Source organism: Salvelinus fontinalis, chromosome 41, assembly GCF_029448725.1.
Source record: "Salvelinus fontinalis isolate EN_2023a chromosome 41, ASM2944872v1, whole genome shotgun sequence".
In the NCBI taxonomy this organism is placed as follows: domain Eukaryota; kingdom Metazoa; phylum Chordata; class Actinopteri; order Salmoniformes; family Salmonidae; genus Salvelinus; species Salvelinus fontinalis.
The window spans coordinates 7,941,208-7,965,744 of NC_074705.1; the positions used below are offsets into that span (position 1 = coordinate 7,941,208).

At 41.6% G+C, this 24,537-nt stretch overlaps 1 protein-coding gene across 4 annotated transcripts; it reads right to left on the bottom strand.

Moving 5' to 3' along the window:
- Nucleotides 1-96: 96 nt before the first annotated feature.
- On the bottom strand, nt 97-24,537 carry LOC129840635 (guanine nucleotide-binding protein G(I)/G(S)/G(O) subunit gamma-7). 4 transcript variants are annotated; one of them, XM_055908646.1, is made up of 4 exons: nt 23,986-24,537; nt 21,774-21,850; nt 20,298-20,403; nt 97-3,769 (listed from the first exon to the last, which is right to left on the bottom strand). In XM_055908646.1, the coding sequence occupies exons 3-4, from the start codon at nt 20,376-20,378 to the stop codon at nt 3,644-3,646; spliced, it is 207 nt and encodes a 68-aa protein (XP_055764621.1). In that variant the 5' UTR covers nt 20,379-20,403; nt 21,774-21,850; nt 23,986-24,537; the 3' UTR covers nt 97-3,643. The 4 variants fall into 4 exon arrangements, with proteins under 4 accessions (XP_055764621.1, XP_055764623.1, XP_055764622.1 ...); XM_055908648.1 differs by lacking the exon at nt 23,986-24,537 and having other exon boundaries at nt 21,737-21,826; XM_055908647.1 differs by lacking the exon at nt 23,986-24,537 and having other exon boundaries at nt 21,696-21,785.

Genomic DNA, 24,537 nt, shown 5'->3' on the forward strand with positions numbered 1-24,537 from the left:
TGTGTGTGTGTGTGTGTGTGTGTGTGTGTGTGTGTGTGTGTGTGTGTGTGTGTGTGTGTGTAAGTAGATAAGGAGCAGGTCAGAACAACACAGGCGTTATTATCATATTTTTATTACTGTTGTCTACTTTTAAATACCATCTTTTCTTTAACAGCAATATCCACAAAAATATGAACACTAAAGTCTTAACAGTAAAGTATTTAACTGTAAAATATGAACAGTAAAGTCTTAACAGTAAAGTATTTCACTGTAAAATATGAACAGTGTGCAAGAAAACATGAGTTATGGCACATCAGAGCGACCAGATACAAAAAATAGATATTACATTTCCTTCATAATCAATAACTGATCATTCACAATTAATCAAGGCAAAAAGATCCGGTAACGCTTTACTTTACAGTCCTGTCCCAGCTGGAATGAACACATTGTGGTAGCAATGGGGACTTTCAACCTGGTACTAAATAGTCCTGGCTTGCAACGAAACACATGTTTTTACCATGTTTTTTCGAAGCAAATACCAAGTTAAAGGAGACTGTAAAACAAAGCGTTATCAGAGATACATACTGTATATGCATACACAGGAGATAAAAACACAACGATGAGTCCAGGTAAAACTGACCCGAGATCAGTGTCTAGGGACAGAAATTTGTTTTAGGGTTCTAGCGTTCTGTTCTGGGTAAGATCTAGGATCAGATTCCATTTCCCAAATCCTGACATAATCTTTAGGGGGAGAAAACTTTCAACTGACCTAGATCAGCCATAGTGAATGATGCGGGAACGGGAGCACCACAACACTTCCATTCTAGAGCTTTGTGTCCTCTTTAAAGACTGTTCCCTCAAATACTCTCAAGTCTAGGGCTAGAATGTTGTTCCTGACCATGTGACCTGACCAGGTAAAACTCCTGCTCCTAACCAGCATACAACACAATACACCACAACAAGGCAAACCATCAATCAACCAATCAATCCATCAAAAATAACTGTCCATGGAATGAATGAATGAAGAAATAGCAAGATTGTCCCTCAGATAATCAATTGTAAAAGACATTAGGAAACTGTGTGCGTGTGTGTGTGTGTGTGTGTGTGTGTGTGTGTGTGTGTGTGTGTGTGTGTGTGTGTGTGTGAGAGAGAGAGAGAGACAGTGTTTTAATGGTTCAGGTTTGTTTCTCACAGTGCCTAGCCTGTGTATAAGAAGCTATGCTACGAGTACGGCCACGCCACTGCTTTGTAGATGTGGTTGGCTCCCCATTTTGTCACTAGGGGAGTGTGTGTGTGTGTGTGTGTGTGTGTGTGTGTGTGTGTGTGTGTGTGTGTGTGTGTGTGTGTGTGTGTGTGTGTGTGTGTGTGTGTGTGTGTGTGTGTGTGTGTGTGTGTGTGTGTGTGTGTGAACCTGTCTCAAGCTGAATGAGGAAACAAACAGACTAAATTCTGACAGAAGGGAAACATTTACGCAAAAATGTAACATCCACAGAAAAGATTCTGCAACCAGCTGACATTCAATTAAAGCGCATTTTTGTGTTTTTTTGGTGGAAAAAGTTTGATGCACTTTGATTGAATTCTGACCTTTTATCTTACAAATACTGTACAGTTCGATAATAATACTCGACTGACCTGCTTCCATTTAGAAAGAAACTCAAACCAAACCCCAAAAAGCTAATCTCAAAACGTATCACTTCTGCACTTAAAGAAAGTTTATACACTTTTATTTTTATTTTCTCTAGCGTCTTTTAATTTTTTTACAATCAAGTTTGGTTTGGGAGTAGAGGAATAGGTCTGTGGAGGTGGGGACACGGCACACCACTTTGTAATTGGCTCTTGTTCCTCAATAGAACACATGATGAGCCAATAAGCAAAGCCCATGATGTGATGCTTGCTCTCATTGGCAGAACTAGTGATGTCTCTAACCACTGATATAGGATCAGATATTTGAACACCCCCCTTATGGTTCAATTTAAGATTGGGGATGATAATCTGATCCTAGATCTGTGGTTAAGGTAAACTTTTGACTCAAGTGTAAAGTTAAGGAGTGAATGGAAACCTACAGTATCTGCTAAATGTATGGCAATAAATGGACAAGATATCTAAACAATAATTAATAAAAAAACATATATATATATACTTCTGGTGTTAAAACCTTGAACAAAGTTAACCTCTCAGTACTTGGCAGTACTCAAGATAAAAGTTTCATTAGGCTGCGTTTACACAGGCAGCACAATTCTGATCTTTTGCCCAATTATTGGAAAAAGAGCTGATCTGATTGGTCAAAAGACCAATTAGTGGACAAAGATCTGAATTAGGCTGCCTCTGTAAACGCAGCCTTTTAGACACAGATCTAGCATCAGATGACCCTCCCTAAATCCTAACCTTTACCATTAGAGGGAAAACACAAGACTGATCTTAGATCAGTGTCTATGAGCAACTTACTTCACAAGTTGACACAGCTGGAGTTTTGGCCTATAGAAAACCCACTGACCAAGAAATCAAAACCAAAGCAGTAACACTGTTGATCGATAACCGTCGCTAGAGTGGGGGAGTATGTAGCCTATACTTTAGCTCAGTGGGCTAACTGTCTTGTGGCATTGCAGATGATCCGGGTTTAAACCCAGTGGGTACATATGCAGCATGTACCAACCTGCTCAGTGTTTCAATGCCATGTTCACAAAAACACAATGTCTTGTGGAAACACTAACATTACCGTTGACCCAAGGATTCAGGAAGGGGCCATCCCTATTGTGATACTTAGCAAGTTAGTGGCAAGTCAGCCACTATATGGCTAACAAACACACCGTGTATAGCCACGGTGGTTTAGTGATGGGTAACCATGCCTGAGACCTGAAGACTTGTATTAGCTTCCACGGCTAATGGCTAGGCTTTAGCTGACAGGGCTAACACAGCTTGCATCACACGGACGACCCAGGTTTTACACCAGATTGGTCACACATACACCCCCCACCTCACTCCTTACCCTCATGTACCTTACACCCCTCACTCCACAGCACCCAGATACATGCTATCAGTCAATCGATTAATCAATGAATCAATAAAATACATGCTATACATCAGCCTATAACTTCATGTAGGCGACTGTGGATTCCTATTAAGATAATTGTCCTAATCCCTTTTTGAAGCAAATCTGTCATCTCCACTTGAGTGTCACTATCTCTGTGGGCGAGTCAGTAACCAGTATCAGAGCTACATGTTAGTGCAGGCTTACCCTCAGCACCACAGAGACACAACTCAGGGCTAATATCACTAATGTGGTAATGTGGTCTGTAAACACAGACACCGCCCCCTAGCTGTGGCTATTGAGTATGGCGCTTTTCCAAAGTGGCTATTTCATTTCTGTGTGTGTGTGTATGTATGTGTGTGTGTTGTATGTATAGCCTAACAGAGCTGGGCCTTGTTGGCTGTTGCAGAGTCAGCCGGTGGGAGTGTGTGTACGTGCAGAGGGTGTGTGTGTGTGTGTGTGTGTGTGTGTGTGTGTGTGTGTGTGTATGTGTGTGTGTGTGTGTGTGTGTGTGTGTGTGTGTGTGTGTGTGTGTGTGTGTGTGTGTGTGTGTGTGTGTGTGTGTGTGTGTGTGTGTGTGTGTGTGTGTGTGTGTGTGTGTGTGTGTGTGTCTGATGGGCAGAGACGAGCGTGCAGCTATAGGATGATGCAGGGTTTCTTGTCTTTGAAAGGGTTTTCTGACGTTGGGACGCCAACGAGGAGCGGGTCGTTACGGGCGTGCTGCTCACAGTAACTCATCAGGTCTGCTGCTGCCTTTGACACCTGGAGAGAGAGAGAGAGGGGCAGGATGAGAGAGAGAAGGGGAGGGGAGAGAGGAGGGGGAGAGGGAGAGAGGAGGGGGGAGAGGGAGAGTAGGAAGATAGGGTAGAGAGAGAAAGATAGGAGGGGTAGAGAGAGAAGGGGAGAGAGAGAGAGAGAGAGAGGAGGCAGGTAGAGGGATATTGTGATGCTTTGGCAACAGTGGACAGCTCCTTACAGTGGATTTATCCTTACAGTGGATTGCTACTTACAGTGGATTTATCCTTACTGTGGATTGCTCCTTACAGTGGATTTATCCTTACAGTGGATTTATCCTTACAGTGGATTTCTCCTTACTGTGGATTTATCCTTACAGTGGATTTCTCCTTACAGAGAATTTCTCCTTACAGTGGATTTATCTTTACAGTGGATTTATCCTTACAGTGGATTTCTCCTTACAGTGGATTTCTCCTTACAGTGGATTTATCCTTACAGTGGATTTCTCCTTACAGTGGATTTCTCCTTACTGTGGATTTATCCTTACAGTGGATTTATCCTTACAGTGGATTTATCCTTACAGTGGATTTCTCCTTACTGTGAATTTATCCTTACAGTTGATTTATCCTTACAGTGGATTTCTCCTTACAGTGGATTTCTCCTTAGAGTGGATTTCTCCTTACAGTGGATTTCTCCTTACAGTTGATTTATCCTTACAGTGGATTTCTCCTTACAGTGGATTTCTCCTTTCAGTGGATTTATCCTTACAGTGGATTTCTCCTTACTGTGGATTTCTACTTACAGTGGATTTATCTTTACAGTGGATTTCTCCTTACTGTGGATTTCTCCTTACAGTGGATTTCTCCTTACAGTTGATTTCTCCTTACAGTTGATTTCTCCTTACTGTGGATTTATCCTTACAGTGGATTTCTCCTTACAGTTGATTTCTCCTTACTGTGGATTTATCCTTACTGTGGATTTATCCTTACAGTGGATTTATCCTTACTGTGGATTTCTCCTTACAGTGGATTTCTCCTTACAGTTGATTTATCCTTACAGTGGATTGCTCCTTACAGTGGATTTCTCCTTACTATGGATTAATCCTTACAGTGGATTTCTCCTTACTATGGATTAATCCTTACATTGGATTTCTCCTTACAGTGGATATCTCCTTACTATGGATTAATCCTTACAGTGGATTTCTCCTTACAGTGGATTGATCCTTACTGTGGATATCTCCTTACTGTGGATTGATCCCTACTGTGGAATTCTCCTTACTGTGAATTGATCCTTACTGTGGATTTCTCCTTACAGTGGATTTCTCCTTACAGTGAACTGCTCCTTACAGTGGATTTCTCCTTACAGTGGATTTCTCCTTACTGTGGATTTCTTCTTACTATGGATTAATCCTTACAGTGGATTTCTCCTTACAGTGGATTGGTCCTTACTGTGGATTGATCCTTACTGTGGATATCTCCTTATTGTGGATTGATCCTTACTGTGGAATTGTCGTTACTGTGGATTGATCCTTACTGTGGATTTCTCCTTACAGTGGATTTCTCCTTACAGTGAACTGCTCCTTACAGTGGATTTCTCCTTACTGTGGATTGCTCCTTACTGTGGATAGATCCTTACAGTGGATTTCTCCTTGCAGTGGATTGATCCTTACAGTGGATTTCTCCTTACAGTTGATTGATCCTTACAGTGGATTTCTCCTTACAGTTGATTGATCCTTACAGTGGATTTCTCCTTACAGTGGATATATCCTTACTGTGGATTGATCCTTAATGTGGATATCTCCTTACTATCGATTGATCCTTACCGTGGAATTCTCCTTACTGTGGATTGATCCTTACTGTGGATTTCTCCTTACTGTGGATTGCTCCTTACAGTGGATTTCTCCTTACAGTGAACTGCTCCTTACAGTGGATTTATCCTTACAGTGGATTTCTCCTTACTGTGGATTTATCCTTACAGTGGATTTCTCCTTACTGTGGATTTCTCCTTACTGTGGATTTCTCCTTACAGTGGATGTATCCTTACAGTGGATTTCACCTTACTGTGGAATGCTCCTTACAGTGGATTTATCCTTACAGTGGATTTCTCCTTACTGTGGATTTCTCCTTACAGTGGATTTCTCCTTACTGTGGATTTCTTCTTACTGTGGATTTCTCCTTACAGTGGATTTCTCCTTACTATGGATTGATCCTTACTGTGGATTTGTCCTTACTGTGGATTGATCCTTACTGTGGATTTCTCCTTACAGTGGATTTCTCCTTACAGTTGATTGATCCTTACAGTGGATTTCTCCTTACAGTGGATTTATCCTTACAGTGGATTTATCCTTGCAGTGGATTTCTCCTTACTGTGGATTGCTCCGTACAGTGGATTGATCCTTACTGTGGATTTCTCCTTACTGTGGATATCTCCTTACTATGGATTGCTCCTTACAGTGGATTTCTCCTTACAGTGGATTTCTCCTTACTGTGGATTGATCCTTAATGTGGATATCTCCTTACTGTGGATTGATCCTTACTGTGGATTTCTCCTTACAGTGGATTTCTCCTTACTGTGGATTTCTCCTTACAGTTGATTTATCCTTACAGTGGATTGCTCCTTACAGTGGATTTCTCCTTACTATGGATTAATCCTTACAGTGGATTTCTCCTTACTATGGATTAATCCTTACAGTGGATTTCTCCTTACAGTGGATTGCTCCTTACAGTGGATTTCTCCTTACTGTGGATTGCTCCTTACTGTGGGGAGATCTTTACAGTGGATTTCTCCTTGCAGTGGATTGATCCTTACAGTGGATTTCTCCTTACAGTTGATTGATCCTTACAGTGGATTTCTTCTTACAGTTGATTGATCCTTACTGTGGAATTCTCCTTTCTGTGGATTGATCCTTACAGTGGATTTCTCCTTACAGTGGATTGCTCCTTACAGTGGATTTCTCCTTACAGTGAACTGCTCCTTACAGTGGATTGCTCCTTACAGTGGATTTCTCCTTACTGTGGATTGCTCCTTACTGTGGATAGATCCTTACAGTGGATTTCTCCTTGCAGTGGATTGATCCTTACAGTGGATTTCTCCTTACAGTTGATTGATCCTTACAGTAGATTTCTCCCTACAGTTGATTGATCCTTACAGTGGATTTCTCCTTACAGTGGATATCTCCTTACTGTGGATATCTCCTTACTGTGGATTGATCCTTACTGTGGAATTCTCCTTACTGTGGATTGATCCTTACTGTGGATTTCTCCTTACTGTGGATTGCTCCTTACAGTGGATTTCTCCTTACAGTGGATTTCTCCTTACTGTGGATTGCTCCTTACTGTGGATAGATCCTTACAGTGGATTTCTCCTTGCAGTGGATTGATCCTTACTGTGGATTGCTCCTTACAGTGGATTGATCCTTACAGTGGATTTATCCTTACAGTGGATTTATCCTTACTGTGGATTTATCCTTACAGTGGATTTCTCCTTACAGAGAATTTCTCCTTACAGTGGATTTATCTTTACAGTGGATTTATCCTTACAGTGGATTTCTCCTTACAGTGGATTTCTCCTTACAGTGGATTTATCCTTACAGTGGATTTCTCCTTACAGTGGATTTCTCCTTACTGTGGATTTATCCTTACAGTGGATTTATCCTTACAGTGGATTTATCCTTACAGTGGATTTCTCCTTACTGTGAATTTATCCTTACAGTTGATTTCTCCTTACTGTGGATTTATCCTTACAGTGGATTTATCCTTACAGTGGATTTATCCTTACTGTGGATTTCTCCTTACAGTGGATTTCTCCTTACAGTTGATTTATCCTTACAGTGGATTTCTCCTTACAGTGGATTTCTCCTTTCAGTGGATTTATCCTTACAGTGGATTTCTCCTTACTGTGGATTTCTACTTACAGTGGATTTATCTTTACAGTGGATTTCTCCTTACTGTGGATTTCTCCTTACAGTGGATTTCTCCTTACAGTTGATTTCTCCTTACAGTTGATTTCTCCTTACTGTGGATTTATCCTCACAGTGGATTTCTCCTTACAGTTGATTTCTCCTTACTGTGGATTTATCCTTACAGTGGATTTATCCTTACAGTGGATTTATCCTTACTGTGGATTTCTCCTTACAGTGGATTTCTCCTTACAGTTGATTTATCCTTACAGTGGATTGCTCCTTACAGTGGATTTCTCCTTACTATGGATTAATCCTCACAGTGGATTTCTCCTTACTATGGATTAATCCTTACATTGGATTTCTCCTTACAGTGGATATCTCCTTACTATGGATTAATCCTTACAGTGGATTTCTCCTTACAGTGGATTGATCCTTACTGTGGATATCTCCTTACTGTGGATTGATCCCTACTGTGGAATTCTCCTTACTGTGAATTGATCCTTACTGTGGATTTCTCCTTACAGTGGATTTCTCCTTACAGTGAACTGCTCCTTACAGTGGATTTCTCCTTACAGTGGATTTCTCCTTACTGTGGATTTCTTCTTACTATGGATTAATCCTTACAGTGGATTTCTCCTTACAGTGGATTGGTCCTTACTGTGGATTGATCCTTACTGTGGATATCTCCTTATTGTGGATTGATCCTTACTGTGGAATTGTCGTTACTGTGGATTGATCCTTACTGTGGATTTCTCCTTACAGTGGATTTCTCCTTACAGTGAACTGCTCCTTACAGTGGATTTCTCCTTACTGTGGATTGCTCCTTACTGTGGATAGATCCTTACAGTGGATTTCTCCTTGCAGTGGATTGATCCTTACAGTGGATTTCTCCTTACAGTTGATTGATCCTTACAGTGGATTTCTCCTTACAGTTGATTGATCCTTACAGTGGATTTCTCCTTACAGTGGATATATCCTTACTGTGGATTGATCCTTAATGTGGATATCTCCTTACTATCGATTGATCCTTACCGTGGAATTCTCCTTACTGTGGATTGATCCTTCCTGTGGATTTCTCCTTACTGTGGATTGCTCCTTACAGTGGATTTCTCCTTACAGTGAACTGCTCCTTACAGTGGATTTATCCTTACAGTGGATTTCTCCTTACTGTGGATTTATCCTTACAGTGGATTTCTCCTTACTGTGGATTTCTCCTTACTGTGGATTTCTCCTTACAGTGGATGTATCCTTACAGTGAACTGCTCCTTACAGTGGATTTCTTCTTACAGTGGATTTCTCCTTACAGTGGATTTATCCTTACAGTGGATTTCACCTTACTGTGGATTGCTCCTTACAGTGGATTTATCCTTACAGTGGATTTCTCCTTACTGTGGATTTCTCCTTACAGTGGATTTCTCCTTACTGTGGATTTCTTCTTACTGTGGATTTCTCCTTACAGTGGATTTCTCCTTACTATGGATTGATCTTTACTGTGGATTTGTCCTCACTGTGGATTGATCCTTACTGTGGATTTCTCCTTACAGTGGATTTCTCCTTACAGTTGATTGATCCTTACAGTGGATTTCTCCTTACAGTGGATTTATCCTTACAGTGGATTTATCCTTGCAGTGGATTTCTCCTTACTGTGGATTGCTCCTTACAGTGGATTCCTCCTTACTGTGGATTTCTCCTTACAGTGGATTTCTCCTTACTGTGGATTTCTCCTTACAGTGGATTTCTCCTTACTATGGATTGATCCTTACTGTGGATTTCTCCTTACTGTGGATATCTCCTTACTATGGATTGCTCCTTACAGTGGATTTCTCCTTACAGTGGATTTCTCCTTACTGTGGATTGATCCTTAATGTGGATATCTCCTTACTGTGGATTGATCCTTACTGTGGATTTCTCCTTACAGTGGATTTCTCCTTACTGTGGATTTCTCCTTACAGTTGATTTATCCTTACAGTGGATTGCTCCTTACAGTGGATTTCTCCTTACTATGGATTAATCCTTACAGTGGATTTCTCCTTACAGTGGATTTCTCCTTTCAGTGGATTTATCCTTACAGTGGATTTCTCCTTACTGTGGATTTCTACTTACAGTGGATTTATCTTTACAGTGGATTTCTCCTTACTGTGGATTTCTCCTTACAGTGGATTTCTCCTTACAGTTGATTTCTCCTTACAGTTGATTTCTCCTTACTGTGGATTTATCCTCACAGTGGATTTCTCCTTACAGTTGATTTCTCCTTACTGTGGATTTATCCTTACAGTGGATTTATCCTTACAGTGGATTTATCCTTACTGTGGATTTCTCCTTACAGTGGATTTCTCCTTACAGTTGATTTATCCTTACAGTGGATTGCTCCTTACAGTGGATTTCTCCTTACTATGGATTAATCCTCACAGTGGATTTCTCCTTACTATGGATTAATCCTTACATTGGATTTCTCCTTACAGTGGATATCTCCTTACTATGGATTAATCCTTACAGTGGATTTCTCCTTACAGTGGATTGATCCTTACTGTGGATATCTCCTTACTGTGGATTGATCCCTACTGTGGAATTCTCCTTACTGTGAATTGATCCTTACTGTGGATTTCTCCTTACAGTGGATTTCTCCTTACAGTGAACTGCTCCTTACAGTGGATTTCTCCTTACAGTGGATTTCTCCTTACTGTGGATTTCTTCTTACTATGGATTAATCCTTACAGTGGATTTCTCCTTACAGTGGATTGGTCCTTACTGTGGATTGATCCTTACTGTGGATATCTCCTTATTGTGGATTGATCCTTACTGTGGAATTGTCGTTACTGTGGATTGATCCTTACTGTGGATTTCTCCTTACAGTGGATTTCTCCTTACAGTGAACTGCTCCTTACAGTGGATTTCTCCTTACTGTGGATTGCTCCTTACTGTGGATAGATCCTTACAGTGGATTTCTCCTTGCAGTGGATTGATCCTTACAGTGGATTTCTCCTTACAGTTGATTGATCCTTACAGTGGATTTCTCCTTACAGTTGATTGATCCTTACAGTGGATTTCTCCTTACAGTGGATATATCCTTACTGTGGATTGATCCTTAATGTGGATATCTCCTTACTATCGATTGATCCTTACCGTGGAATTCTCCTTACTGTGGATTGATCCTTACTGTGGATTTCTCCTTACTGTGGATTGCTCCTTACAGTGGATTTCTCCTTACAGTGAACTGCTCCTTACAGTGGATTTATCCTTACAGTGGATTTCTCCTTACTGTGGATTTATCCTTACAGTGGATTTCTCCTTACTGTGGATTTCTCCTTACTGTGGATTTCTCCTTACAGTGGATGTATCCTTACAGTGAACTGCTCCTTACAGTGGATTTCTTCTTACAGTGGATTTCTCCTTACAGTGGATTTATCCTTACAGTGGATTTCACCTTACTGTGGATTGCTCCTTACAGTGGATTTATCCTTACAGTGGATTTCTCCTTACTGTGGATTTCTCCTTACAGTGGATTTCTCCTTACTGTGGATTTCTTCTTACTGTGGATTTCTCCTTACAGTGGATTTCTCCTTACTATGGATTGATCTTTACTGTGGATTTGTCCTTACTGTGGATTGATCCTTACTGTGGATTTCTCCTTACAGTGGATTTCTCCTTACAGTTGATTGATCCTTACAGTGGATTTCTCCTTACAGTGGATTTATCCTTACAGTGGATTTATCCTTGCAGTGGATTTCTCCTTACTGTGGATTGCTCCTTACAGTGGTTTCCTCCTTACTGTGGATTTCTCCTTACAGTGGATTTCTCCTTACTGTGGATTTCTCCTTACAGTGGATTTCTCCTTACTATGGATTGATCCTTACTGTGGATTTCTCCTTACTGTGGATATCTCCTTACTATGGATTGCTCCTTACAGTGGATTTCTCCTTACAGTGGATTTCTCCTTACTGTGGATTGATCCTTAATGTGGATATCTCCTTACTGTGGATTGATCCTTACTGTGGATTTCTCCTTACAGTGGATTTCTCCTTACTGTGGATTTCTCCTTACAGTTGATTTATCCTTACAGTGGATTGCTCCTTACAGTGGATTTCTCCTTACTATGGATTAATCCTTACAGTGGATTTCTCCTTACTATGGATTAATCCTTACAGTGGATTTCTCCTTACAGTGGATTGCTCCTTACAGTGGATTTCTCCTTACTGTGGATTGCTCCTTACTGTGGGGAGATCTTTACAGTGGATTTCTCCTTGCAGTGGATTGATCCTTACAGTGGATTTCTCCTTACAGTTGATTGATCCTTACAGTGGATTTCTTCTTACAGTTGATTGATCCTTACTGTGGAATTCTCCTTTCTGTGGATTGATCCTTACAGTGGATTTCTCCTTACAGTGGATTGCTCCTTACAGTGGATTTCTCCTTACAGTGAACTGCTCCTTACAGTGGATTGCTCCTTACAGTGGATTTCTCCTTACTGTGGATTGCTCCTTACTGTGGATAGATCCTTACAGTGGATTTCTCCTTGCAGTGGATTGATCCTTACAGTGGATTTCTCCTTACAGTTGATTGATCCTTACAGTGGATTTCTCCCTACAGTTGATTGATCCTTACAGTGGATTTCTCCTTACAGTGGATATCTCCTTTCTGTGGATATCTCCTTACTGTGGATTGATCCTTACTGTGGAATTCTCCTTACTGTGGATTGATCCTTACTGTGGATTTCTCCTTACTGTGGATTGCTCCTTACAGTGGATTTCTCCTTACAGTGGATTTCTCCTTACTGTGGATTGCTCCTTACTGTGGATAGATCCTTACAGTGGATTTCTCCTTGCAGTGGATTGATCCTTAAAGTGGATTTCTCCTTACAGTTGATTGATCCTTACAGTGGATTTCTCCTTACAGTGGATTTATCCTTACAGTGGATTTATCCTTGCAGTGGATTTCTCCTTACTGTGGATTGCTCCTTACAGTGGATTCCTCCTTACTGTGGATTTCTCCTTACAGTGGATTTCTCCTTACTATGGATTGATCCTTACTGTGGATTTCTCCTTACTGTGGATATCTCCTTACTATGGATTGCTCCTTACAGTGGATTTCTCCTTACAGTGGATTTCTCCTTACTGTGGATTGATCCTTAATGTGGATATCTCCTTACTGTGGATTGATCCTTACTGTGGATTTCTCCTTACAGTGGATTTCTCCTTACTGTGGATTTCTCCTTACAGTTGATTTATCCTTACAGTGGATTGCTCCTTACAGTGGATTTCTCCTTACTATGGATTAATCCTTACAGTGGATTTCTCCTTACTATGGATTAATCCTTACAGTGGATTTCTCCTTACAGTGGATTGCTCCTTACAGTGGATTTCTCCTTACTGTGGATTGCTCCTTACTGTGGGGGGATCTTTACAGTGGATTTCTCCTTGCAGTGGATTGATCCTTACAGTGGATTTCTCCTTACTGTGGATTGATCCTTACAGTGGATTTCTTCTTACAGTTGATTGATCCTTACTGTGGAATTCTCCTTTCTGTGGATTGATCCTTACTGTGGATTGATCCTTACTGTGGATTTCTTCTTACAGTTGATTGATCCTTACTGTGGAATTCTCCTTTCTGTGGATTGATCCTTACTGTGGATTTCTCCTTACAGTGGATTGCTCCTTACAGTGGATTTCTCCTTACAGTGAACTGCTCCTTACAGTGGATTTCTCCTTACTGTGGATTGCTCCTTACTGTGGATAGATCCTTACAGTGGATTTCTCCTTGCAGTGGATTGATCCTTACAGTGGATTTCTCCTTACAGTTGATTGATCCTTACAGTAGATTTCTCCCTACAGTTGATTGATCCTTACAGTGGATTTCTCCTTACAGTGGATATCTCCTTACTGTGGATATCTTCTTACTGTGGATTGATCCTTACTGTGGAATTCTCCTTACTGTGGATTGATCCTTACTGTGGATTTCTCCTTACTGTGGATTGCTCCTTACAGTGGATTTCTCCTTACAGTGAACTGCTCCTTACAGTGGATTTATCCTTACAGTGGATTTCTCCTTACAGTAGATTTCTCCTTACTGTGGATTTCTCCTTACAGTGGATTTATCCTTACAGTGAACTGCTCCTTACAGTGGATTTCTCCTTACTGTGGATTTCTCCTTACAGTGGATTTCTCCTTACTGTGGATTTCTCCTTACTATGGATTGCTCCTTACTGTGGATTTCTCCTTACTATGGATTGCTCCTTACAGTGGATTTCTCCTTACTGTGGATATCTCCTTACAGTGGATTGATCCTTACAGTGGATTTCTCCTTACAGTCGATTGATCCTTACAGTGGATTTCTCCTTACAGTTGATTGATCCTTACAGTGGATTTCTCCTTACAGTGGATATCTCCTTACTGTGGATTGATCCTTAATGTGGATATCTCCTTACTGTGGATTGATCCTTACAGTGGATTTCTCGTTACTGTGGATTTCTCCTTACTGTGGATTTCTCCTTACAGTTGATTTATCCTTACAGTGGATTGCGCCTTACAGTGGATTTCTCCTTACTATGGATTAATCCTTACAGTGGATTTCTCCTTACAGTGGATATCTCCTTACTATGGATTAATCCTTACAGTGGATTTCTCCTTACAGTGGATAATCCTTACTGTGGATTGATCCTTACTGTGGATATCTCCTTACTGTGGATTGATCCTTACTGTGGAATTCTCCTTATTGTGGATTGATCCTTACTGTGATTTCTCCTTACAGTGGATTGCTCCTTACAGTGGATTTCTCCTGACTGTGGATTGCTCCTTACTGTGGATAGATCTTTACAGTGGATTTCTCCTTGCAGTGGATTGATCCTTACTGTGGAATTCTCCTTTCTGTGGATTGATCCTTACTGTGGATTGCTCCTTACTGTGGATAGATCTTTACAGTGGATTTCTCCTTACAGTTGATTGATCCTTACAGTGGATTTCTCCTTACAGTTGATTGATCCTTACAGTGGATTTCTCCTTACAGTGGATATCTCCTTACTGTGGATTGATCCTTACTGTGGATATCTCCTTACTGTGGATTGATCCTTACTGTGGAATTCTCCTTTCTGTGGATTGATCCTTAATGTGGATTTCTCCTTACAGTGGATTGCTCCTTACAGTGGATTTCTCCTTACAGTGAACTGCTCCTTACAGTGGATTTCTCCTTACAGTGGATTTCTCCTTACTGTGGATTGCTCCTTATTGTGGATAGATCCTTACAGTGGATTTCTCCTTGCAGTGGATTGATCCTTACAGTGGATTTCTCCTTACAGTTGATTGATCCTTACAGTAGATTTCTCCCTACAGTTGATTGATCCTTACAGTGGATTTCTCCTTACAGTGGATATCTCCTTACTGTGGATATCTCCTTACTGTGGATTGATACTTACTGTGGAATTCTCTTTACTGTGGATTGATCCTTACTGTGGATTTCTCCTTAATGTGGATTGCTCCTTACAGTGGATTTCTCCTTACAGTGAACTGCTCCTTACAGTGGATTTATCCTTACAGTGGATTTTTCCTTACTGTGGATTTCTCCTTACAGTGGATTTCTCCTTACTGTGGATTTCTCCTTACTGTGGATTTCTCCTTACAGTGGATTTATCCTTACAGTGGATTTATCCTTACAGTGAACTGCTCCTTACAGTCGATTTATCCTTACAGTGGAATTATCCTTACTGTGGATTGCTCCTTACAGTCGATTTCTCCTTACAGTGGATTTCTCCTTTCTGTGGATTTCTCCTTACAGTGGATTTCTCCTTACCGTGGATTTCTCCTTACAGTTGATTGATCCTTACAGTGGATTTCTCCTTACAGTGGATATCTCCTTACTGTGGATTGATCCTTAATGTGGATTTCTCCTTACAGTGAACTGCTCCTTACTGTGGATAGATCCTTACAGTGGATTTCTCCTTACAGTGAACTGCTCCTTACTGTGGATAGATCCTTGCTGTGGATTGCTCCTTACTGTGGATTTCTCCTTACAGTGGATTGATCCTTACAGTGGATTGATCCTTACTGTGGATTTCTCCTTACAGTGAATTTCTCCTTACAGTGGATTTCTCCTTACTGTGGATTTCTCCTTACAGTAGATTTCTCCTTACTGTGGATTTCTCCTTACTGTGGATTTCTCCTTACAGTGGATTTCTCCTTACTATGGATTGATCCTTACTGTGGATGTGTCCTTACTGTGGATTGATCCTTACTGTGGATTTCTCCTTACAGTGGGTTGCTCCTTACAGTGGATTTCTCCTTACAGTGAACTGCTCCTTACAGTGGATTTCTCCTTACAGTGGATTTCTCCTTACTGTGGATTGCTCCTTACTGTGGATAGATCCTTACAGTGGATTTCTCCTTGCAGTGGATTGATCCTTACAGTGGATTTCTCCTTACAGTTGATTGATCCTTACAGTGGATTTCTCCTTACAGTGGATTTATCCTTACAGTGGATTTATCCTTGCAGTGGATATCTCCTTACTATGGATTGCTCCTTACAGTGGATTTCTCCTTACAGTGGATTTCTCCTTACTGTGGATTGATCCTTAATGTGGATATCTCCTTACTGTGGATTGATCCTTACTGTGGATTTCTCCTTACAGTGGATTTCTCCTTACTGTGGATTTCTCCTTACAGTTGATTTATCCTTACAGTGGATTGCTCCTTACAGTGGAATTCTCCTTACTATGGATTAATCCTTACAGTGGATTTCTCCTTACTATGGATTAATCCTTACAGTGGATTTCTCCTTACAGTGGATTGCTCCTTACAGTGGATTTCTCCTTACTGTGGATTGCTCCTTACTGTGGGGAGATCTTTACAGTGGATTTCTCCTTGCAGTGGATTGATCCTTACAGTGGATTTCTCCTTACAGTTGATTGATCCTTACAGTGGATTTCTTCTTACAGTTGATTGATCCTTACTGTGGAATTCTCCTTTCTGTGGATTGATCCTTACTGTGGATTTCTCCTTACAGTGGATTGCTCCTTACAGTGGATTTCTCCTTGCAGTGGATTGATCCTTACAGTGGATTTCTCCTTACAGTTGATTGATCCTTACAGTAGATTTCTCCCTACAGTTGATTGATCCTTACAGTGGATTTCTCCTTACAGTGGATTTCTCCTTACTGTGGATATCTCCTTACTGTGGATTGATCCTTACTGTGGAATTCTCCTTACTGTGGATTGATCCTTACTGTGGATTTCTCCTTACAGTGGATTTCTCCTTACAGTGAACTGCTCCTTACAGTGGATTTATCCTTACAGTGGATTTTTTCTTACTGTGGATTTCTCCTTACAGTCGATTTCTCCTTACTGTGGATATCTCCTTACAGTGGATTTATCCTTACAGTGAACTGCTCCTTACAGTGGATTTATCCTTACAGTGGATTTATCCTTACAGCGGAATTATCCTTACTGTGGATTGCTCCTTACAGTGGATTTATCCTTACAGTGGATTTCTCCTTACTGTGGATTTCTCCTTACAGTGGATTTCTCCTTACCGTGGATTTCTCCTTACTATGGATTGCTCCTTACTGTGGATTTCTCCTTACTATGGATTGCTCCTTACAGTGGATTTCTCCTTACTGTGGATATCTCCTTACAGTGGATTGATCCTTACAGTGGATTTCTCCTTACAGTCGATCGATCCTTACAGTGGATTTCTCCTTACTGTGGATTTCTCCTTACTGTGGATTTCTCCTTACAGTTGATTTATCCTTACAGTGGATTGCGCCTTACAGTGGATTTCTCCTTACTATGGATTACTCCTTACAGTGGATTTCTCCTTACATTGGATATCTCCTTACTATGGATTAATCCTTACAGTGGATTTCTCCTTACAGTGGATAATCCTTACTGTGGATAGATCTTTACAGTGGATTTCTCCTTGCAGTGGATTGATCCTTACTGTGGAATTCTCCTTTCTGTGGATTGATCCTTACTGTGGATTGCTCCTTACTGTGGATAGATCTTTACAGTGGATTTCTCCTTACAGTTGATTGATCCTTACAGTGGATTTCTTCTTACAGTTGATTGATCCTTACTGTGGAATTCTCCTTTCTGTGGATTGATCCTTACTGTGGATTTCTCCTTACAGTGGATTGCTCCTTACAGTGGATTTCTCCTTACAGTGAACTGCTCCTTACAGTGGATTGCTCCTTACAGTGGATTTCTCCTTACTGTGGATTGCTCCTTACTGTGGATAGATCCTTACAGTGGATTTCTCCTTGCAGTGGATTGATCCTTACAGTGGATTTCTCCTTACAGTTGATTGATCCTTACAGTAGATTTCTCCCTACAGTTGATTGATCCTTACAGTGGATTTCTCCTTACAGTGGATATCTCCTTACTGTGGATATCTCCTTACTGTGGATTGATCCTTACTGTGGAATTCTCCTTACTGTGGATTGATCCTTACTGTGGATTTCTCCTTACTGTGGATTGCTCCTTACAGTGGATTTCTCCTTACAGTGAACTGCTCCTTACAGTGGATTTATCCTTACAGTGGATTTTTCCTTACTGTGGATTTCTCCTTACAGTCGATTTCTCCTTACTGTGGATATCTCCTTACAGTGGATTTATCCTTACAGTGAACTGCTCCTTACAGTGGATTTATCCTTACAGTGGATTTATCCTTACAGCGGAATTATCCTTACTGTGGATTGCTCCTTACAGTGGATTTATCCTTACAGTGGATTTCTCCTTACTGTGGATTTCTCCTTACAGTGGATTTCTCCTTACCGTGGATTTCTCCTTACTATGGATTGCTCCTTACTGTGGATTTCTCCTTACTATGGATTGCTCCTTACAGTGGATTTCTCCTTACTGTGGATATCTCCTTACAGTGGATTGATCCTTACAGTGGATTTCTCCTTACAGTCGATCGATCCTTACAGTGGATTTCTCCTTACAGTTGATTGATCCTTACAGTGGATTTCTCCTTACAGTGGATATCTCCTTACTGTGGATTGATCCTTAATGTGGATATCTCCTTACTGTGGATTGATCCTTACAGTGGATTTCTCCTTACTGTGGATTTCTCCTTACTGTGGATTTCTCCTTACAGTTGATTTATCCTTACAGTGGATTGCGCCTTACAGTGGATTTCTCCTTACTATGGATTACTCCTTACAGTGGATTTCTCCTTACATTGGATATCTCCTTACTATGGATTAATCCTTACAGTGGATTTCTCCTTACAGTGGATAATCCTTACTGTGGATAGATCTTTACAGTGGATTTCTCCTTGCAGTGGATTGATCCTTACTGTGGAATTCTCCTTTCTGTGGATTGATCCTTACTGTGGATTGCTCCTTACTGTGGATAGATCTTTACAGTGGATTTCTCCTTACAGTTGATTGATCCTTACAGTGGATTTCTCCTTAGAGTTGATTGATCCTTACAGTGGATTTCTCCTTACAGTGGATATCTCCTTACTGTGGATTGATCCTTACTGTGGATATCTCCTTACTGTGGATATCTCCTTACTGTGGATTGATCCTTACTGTGGAATTCTCCTTTCTGTGGATTGATCCTTAATGTGGATTTCTCCTTACAGTGGATTGCTCCTTACAATGGATTTCTCCTTACAGTGAACTGCTCCTTACAGTGGATTTCTCCTTACAGTGGATTTCTCCTTACTGTGGATTGCTCCTTATTGTGGATTGATCCTTACAGTGGATTTCTCCTTACAGTTGATTGATCCTTACAGTAGATTTCTCCCTACAGTTGATTGATCCTTACAGTGGATTTCTCCTTACAGTGGATATCTCCTTACTGTGGATATCTCCTTACTGTGGATTGATACTTACTGTGGAATTCTCCTTACTGTGGATTGATCCTTACTGTGGATTTCTCCTTACTGTGGATTGCTCCTTACTGTGGATTTCTCCTTACAGTGAACTGCTCCTTACAGTGGATTTATCCTTACAGTGGATTTTTCCTTACTGTGGATTTCTCCTTACAGTGGATTTCTCCTTACTGTGGATTTCTCCTTACAGTGGATTTCTCCTTTCTGTGGATTTCTCCTTACAGTGGATTTCTCCTTACCGTGGATTTCTCCTTACTATGGATTGCTCCTTACTGTGGATTTCTCCTTACTATGGATTGCTCCTTACAGTGGATTTCTCCTTACTGTGGATATCTCCTTACAGTGGATTGATCCTTACAGTGGATTTCTCCTTACAGTTGATTGATCCTTACAGTGGATTTCTCCTTACAGTTGATTGATCCTTACAGTGGATTTCTCCTTACAGTGGATATCTCCTTACTGTGGATTGATCCTTAATGTGGATTTCTCCTTACAGTGAACTGCTCCTTACTGTGGATAGATCCTTACAGTGGATTTCTCCTTACAGTGAACTGCTCCTTACTGTGGATAGATCCTTGCTGTGGATTTCTCCTTACTGTGGATTTCTTCTTACAGTGGATTGATCCTTACAGTGGATTGATCCTTACTGTGGATTTCTCCTTACAGTGAATTTCTCCTTACAGTGGATTTCTCCTTACTGTGGATTTCTCCTTACAGTAGATTTCTCCTTACTGTGGATTTCTCCTTACTGTGGATTTCTCCTTACAGTGGATTTCTCCTTACAGTGGATTGCTTCTAACATGCTAATAAAAACCTTAGCGTCGACACACACCTTAATACGTTCGATCCCTGCCTCGATCCTCAGTTGTTCCACCAGTTTCCTGGCCTGGGCGATGTTGTTATTGGTTGACATCCTGATCCATCAATACACACCCCCACTATGGGGAGGGGAGGAGGGAAGAGGGGGAGAGAAATAAATCATTTAAAAGCAGATTTCTACTGCCCTCATGTGGTTTTCTGCTACAGTCATCATGTTTTTTTCTCAGGCTTGATTGTACATTTACTGTCCTAAATCACACACACTCCTGTATCTACATCTACAGTTAATGTCACGCGCACGCACGCACACACACACACACACACACACACACACACACACACACACACACACACACACACACACACACACACACACACTTACACACACACAAACACACACACACACACACACACACACACACACACACACACACACACACACACACACACACACACACACACACACACACACACACACACACACACACACACACACACACACACACACACACACACACACACACACACACACACACACACCTAGTGGATGGTGTGCAGATTGGAGTCTGCTCCAGTGGCCAGACAGGTGTGTGTTGGGTTGGTAGACAGGTGTACCAGGCAGGGCAGGTGTGTGTTGGTAGACAGGTGTACCAGGCAGGGCAGGTGTGTGTTGGGTTGGTAGACAGGTGTACCAGGCAGGGCAGGTGTGTTTTGGGTTGGTAGACAGGTGTACCAGGTAGGACAGGTGTGTGTTGGTAGACAGGTGTACCAGGCAGGGCAGGTGTGTGTTGGTAGACAGGTGTACCAGGCAGGGCAGGTGTGTGTTGGTAGACAGGTGTACCAGGCAGGGCAGGTGTGTGTTGGGTTGGTAGACAGGTGTACCAGGCAGGGCAGGTGTGTGTTGGGTTGGTAGACAGGTGTACCAGGTAGGACAGGTGTGTGTTGGTAGACAGGTGTACCAGGTAGGGAAGGTGTGTGTTGGGTTGGTAGACAGGTGTACCAGGTAGGACAGGTGTATGTTGGTAGACAGGTGTACCAGGTAGGACAGGTGTATGTTGGTAGACAGGTGTACCAGGTAGGGAAGGTGTGTGTTGGGTTGGTAGACAGGTGTACCAGGTAGGACAGGTGTGTGTTGGTAGACAGGTGTACCAGGTAGGTCAGGTGTGTGTTGGTAGACAGGTGTACCAGGTAGGGAAGGTGTGTGTTGGGTTGGTAGACAGGTGTACCAGGTAGGACAGGTGTGTGTTGGTAGACAGGTGTACCAGGTAGGACAGGTGTGTGTTGGTAGACAGGTGTACCAGGTAGGACAGGTGTGTGTTGGTAGACAGGTGTACCAGGTAGGGAAGGTGTGTGTTGGGTTGGTAGACAGGTGTACCAGGTAGGACAGGTGTGTGTTGGTAGACAGGTGTACCAGGTAGGGCAGGTGTGTGTTGGGTTGGTAGACAGGTGTACCAGGTAGGGCAGGTGTGTGTGCAGGGGAAGGGCTGACCAGGTGAGTTGGGTCACTCAGGTGGACAGGAGCGGTTGTGACCTCAGGTCAGATGGTCAGCTGTAAACCTTCACCTCCTGCAGAGTAGAAGTTTCAAGTTTTTAAAATCACATGCGCAAGTACAGTGAAATACCTTTCTTGCAGACTCAAAACCCAACAGTGCGATAATCAATAACAATGTAATACTAGAAAAAAACACACGAGAAATAAGAAGAAATATGAAGAACACAATAACTAAGTAAACATACTATATACAGGGTCAGTTCTAATACCATATTTACAATGTTCAAGAATACTGGAGTGATGGAAGTAGATATGTATATGGCTAAACATACTATATACAAGGTCAGTTCCAATACCATATTTACAATGTTCAAGAATACTGGAGTGATGGAAGTAGATATGTATATGGGTAAACATACTATATACAAGGTCAGTTCCAATACCACATTTACAATGTTCAAGAATACTGGAGTGATGGAAGTAGATATGTATATGGGTAAACATACTATATACAAGGTCAGTTCCAATACCATATTTACAATGTTCAAGAATACTGGAGTGATGGAAGTAGATATGTATATGGGTAAACATACTATATACAAGGTCAGTTCCAATACCATATTTACAATGTTCAAGAATACTGGAGTGATGGAAGTAGATATGTATATGGGTAAACATACTATATACAGGGTCAGTTCCAATACCATATGTACAATGTGCAGGAATACTGGAGTGATGGAGGTACTGTAGATATAACATTTGGTGACTATTATTTTACAGTCATATACACGTTTCAACTACATAGTAATTAATAACTGTCTTTGATTTCTTTTGGATTCATAGAAACAAGTGAACTGTGTCACGTGCTAGAAAGTTCCCATTGTTTCAATACATTCATGTTGTCACAGGGCTGTAAAATAAAGTACTGTACCAAACTATTCACCAGAAAATATGGGCCTCTCTCTCCCTCTTTCTCTCTCTCTCCCTCTCTCATGAGTCCTACTGTAATTACTCTACTGTGGAGGACCTTGAGATTAATGGCTCTAATTAGGGCTGTGTGTGTGTGTGTGAGTACATTATGTATGAGCTACTAACTATATATAAAGTTTGACAGTTTAAAGGCAGTCAATGCGCATGATGAAATGTAAAGCATGCAAAGAAAACGGTCATACAAGCTGCCATATCCGTTAAAAGTTCAGAAACTGTAGGCCTATCCACTGAGCCCACCTGTTACCACAGAGCTAATTTCATACGCCTGTTGATGTTCCAACTAGTTTCAAACTTTCCCGACGAGGGTATATTCTCTCGTTCTCAGACAAGGGGTAAGTGACCGGAAGCATTGTCTGACAGTCTAGATCATTATTTTGACCCTCTGAATTGTATCCAGGCCTATAGGCCAACGAATAGCCAGTTAGAAACACTATCGTCGTGTCTTGTTCAGTGTGCTAGTATAGACCATCACATTAGTAGGCTAACATGATTAGACAATACACTGTATTCATTTGACGGTATTTATCAGTTCATGGCGATTCCACTGGTAGGCTAATGAAATGGCTGAACATCCAATACCAATATGGACCCTATAGCTGACGCGACACGCGTAAATTCCCAACAATGGACTACATGGGTCTGTGTGTGTGTGTTGACCCTGCATGCCACAGTAAGCCTGTTCTGCCGATTGAAAACACAATGCGGGCATTTTGACGGATGGAACAGTGTGTCCTCGGCCACACACACACACACACACACTTATAGGCCTACTACGGTAATAGGCCTACTGCATAGTCGAATCTCAGCCGGAGAATAGGCTGTTGACATGTCGTTAGGAAACTATTCGCCTGTTGGAAATAATGCATGTCTTGCAAATAGCCTATTATGCAAATGTAACACCTCCCTCAATAAAACATCCAGCTGTTTTAGACATCGCTGCTTCCCTCTGATCTATCAGCTACAGCGTGCGCTACCGACGTTTTGATAACGTTTCTCGCACAGACCCTGTCCCCCAGTTCCTCTCCTCCCCACCCTCTCTCTTTCTCCGCCCTGGCTTGGGAAACCCGAATTCGTGACCGATGACTCTCTCTTTCCCTTAAGCGCTGCTTTTCCATGACCAAAATCGGGAAGACAAGCGCACATAAACCGCAAATAAGTACACGGTTCTGTAAAGAGGTGATATAAACAGATAAAATAAGAGTGATATTTCCCAACTCACCTCCAAATGCGCTGTATTCCTGATTTAAAGGGGCAGCTTCGTTGGTTCCACAGTCCGTTCGTTCAATCTCGGTTTTTACCGAATCAAACGCCACCCCCTCTGTTGGCTAGCGGTGTGTGTCCACCCTATTCCCCTCCCTCCCTTACTCCGCCACTTCTGACAGCCAGATAGCGCTCTCACACACAAACTTGATTTCCCTCCTTGAGAAAAACGAAAGGGTTGGTTCAGAGCACAAAGGATGAAGTTGCCCTTAGACGCCCATCTAAGTTCAGTTTTGCGTTTTTCCCACCAATGGTTAAGGTTAGAATTGGGGCGGATGAGCAGATCCTAGATCAGTGGTTACGGGAGTTCAATAAGATGGCCCTTGTTCCAAATCGAAAACCAATCGGTATTGTACAATTGCACAAACATTTCGGTTGTGGCGCTTTATGTAGGTCTAGCGAACATCAGATATTCATGTAAGTATTTTCTCTTTCCCGTCGTGTGTGCCCGGAGTGTGAGCTGCTTTCAATGTATCCGCTATACGCATCTGGACACGGAATTGATACAATA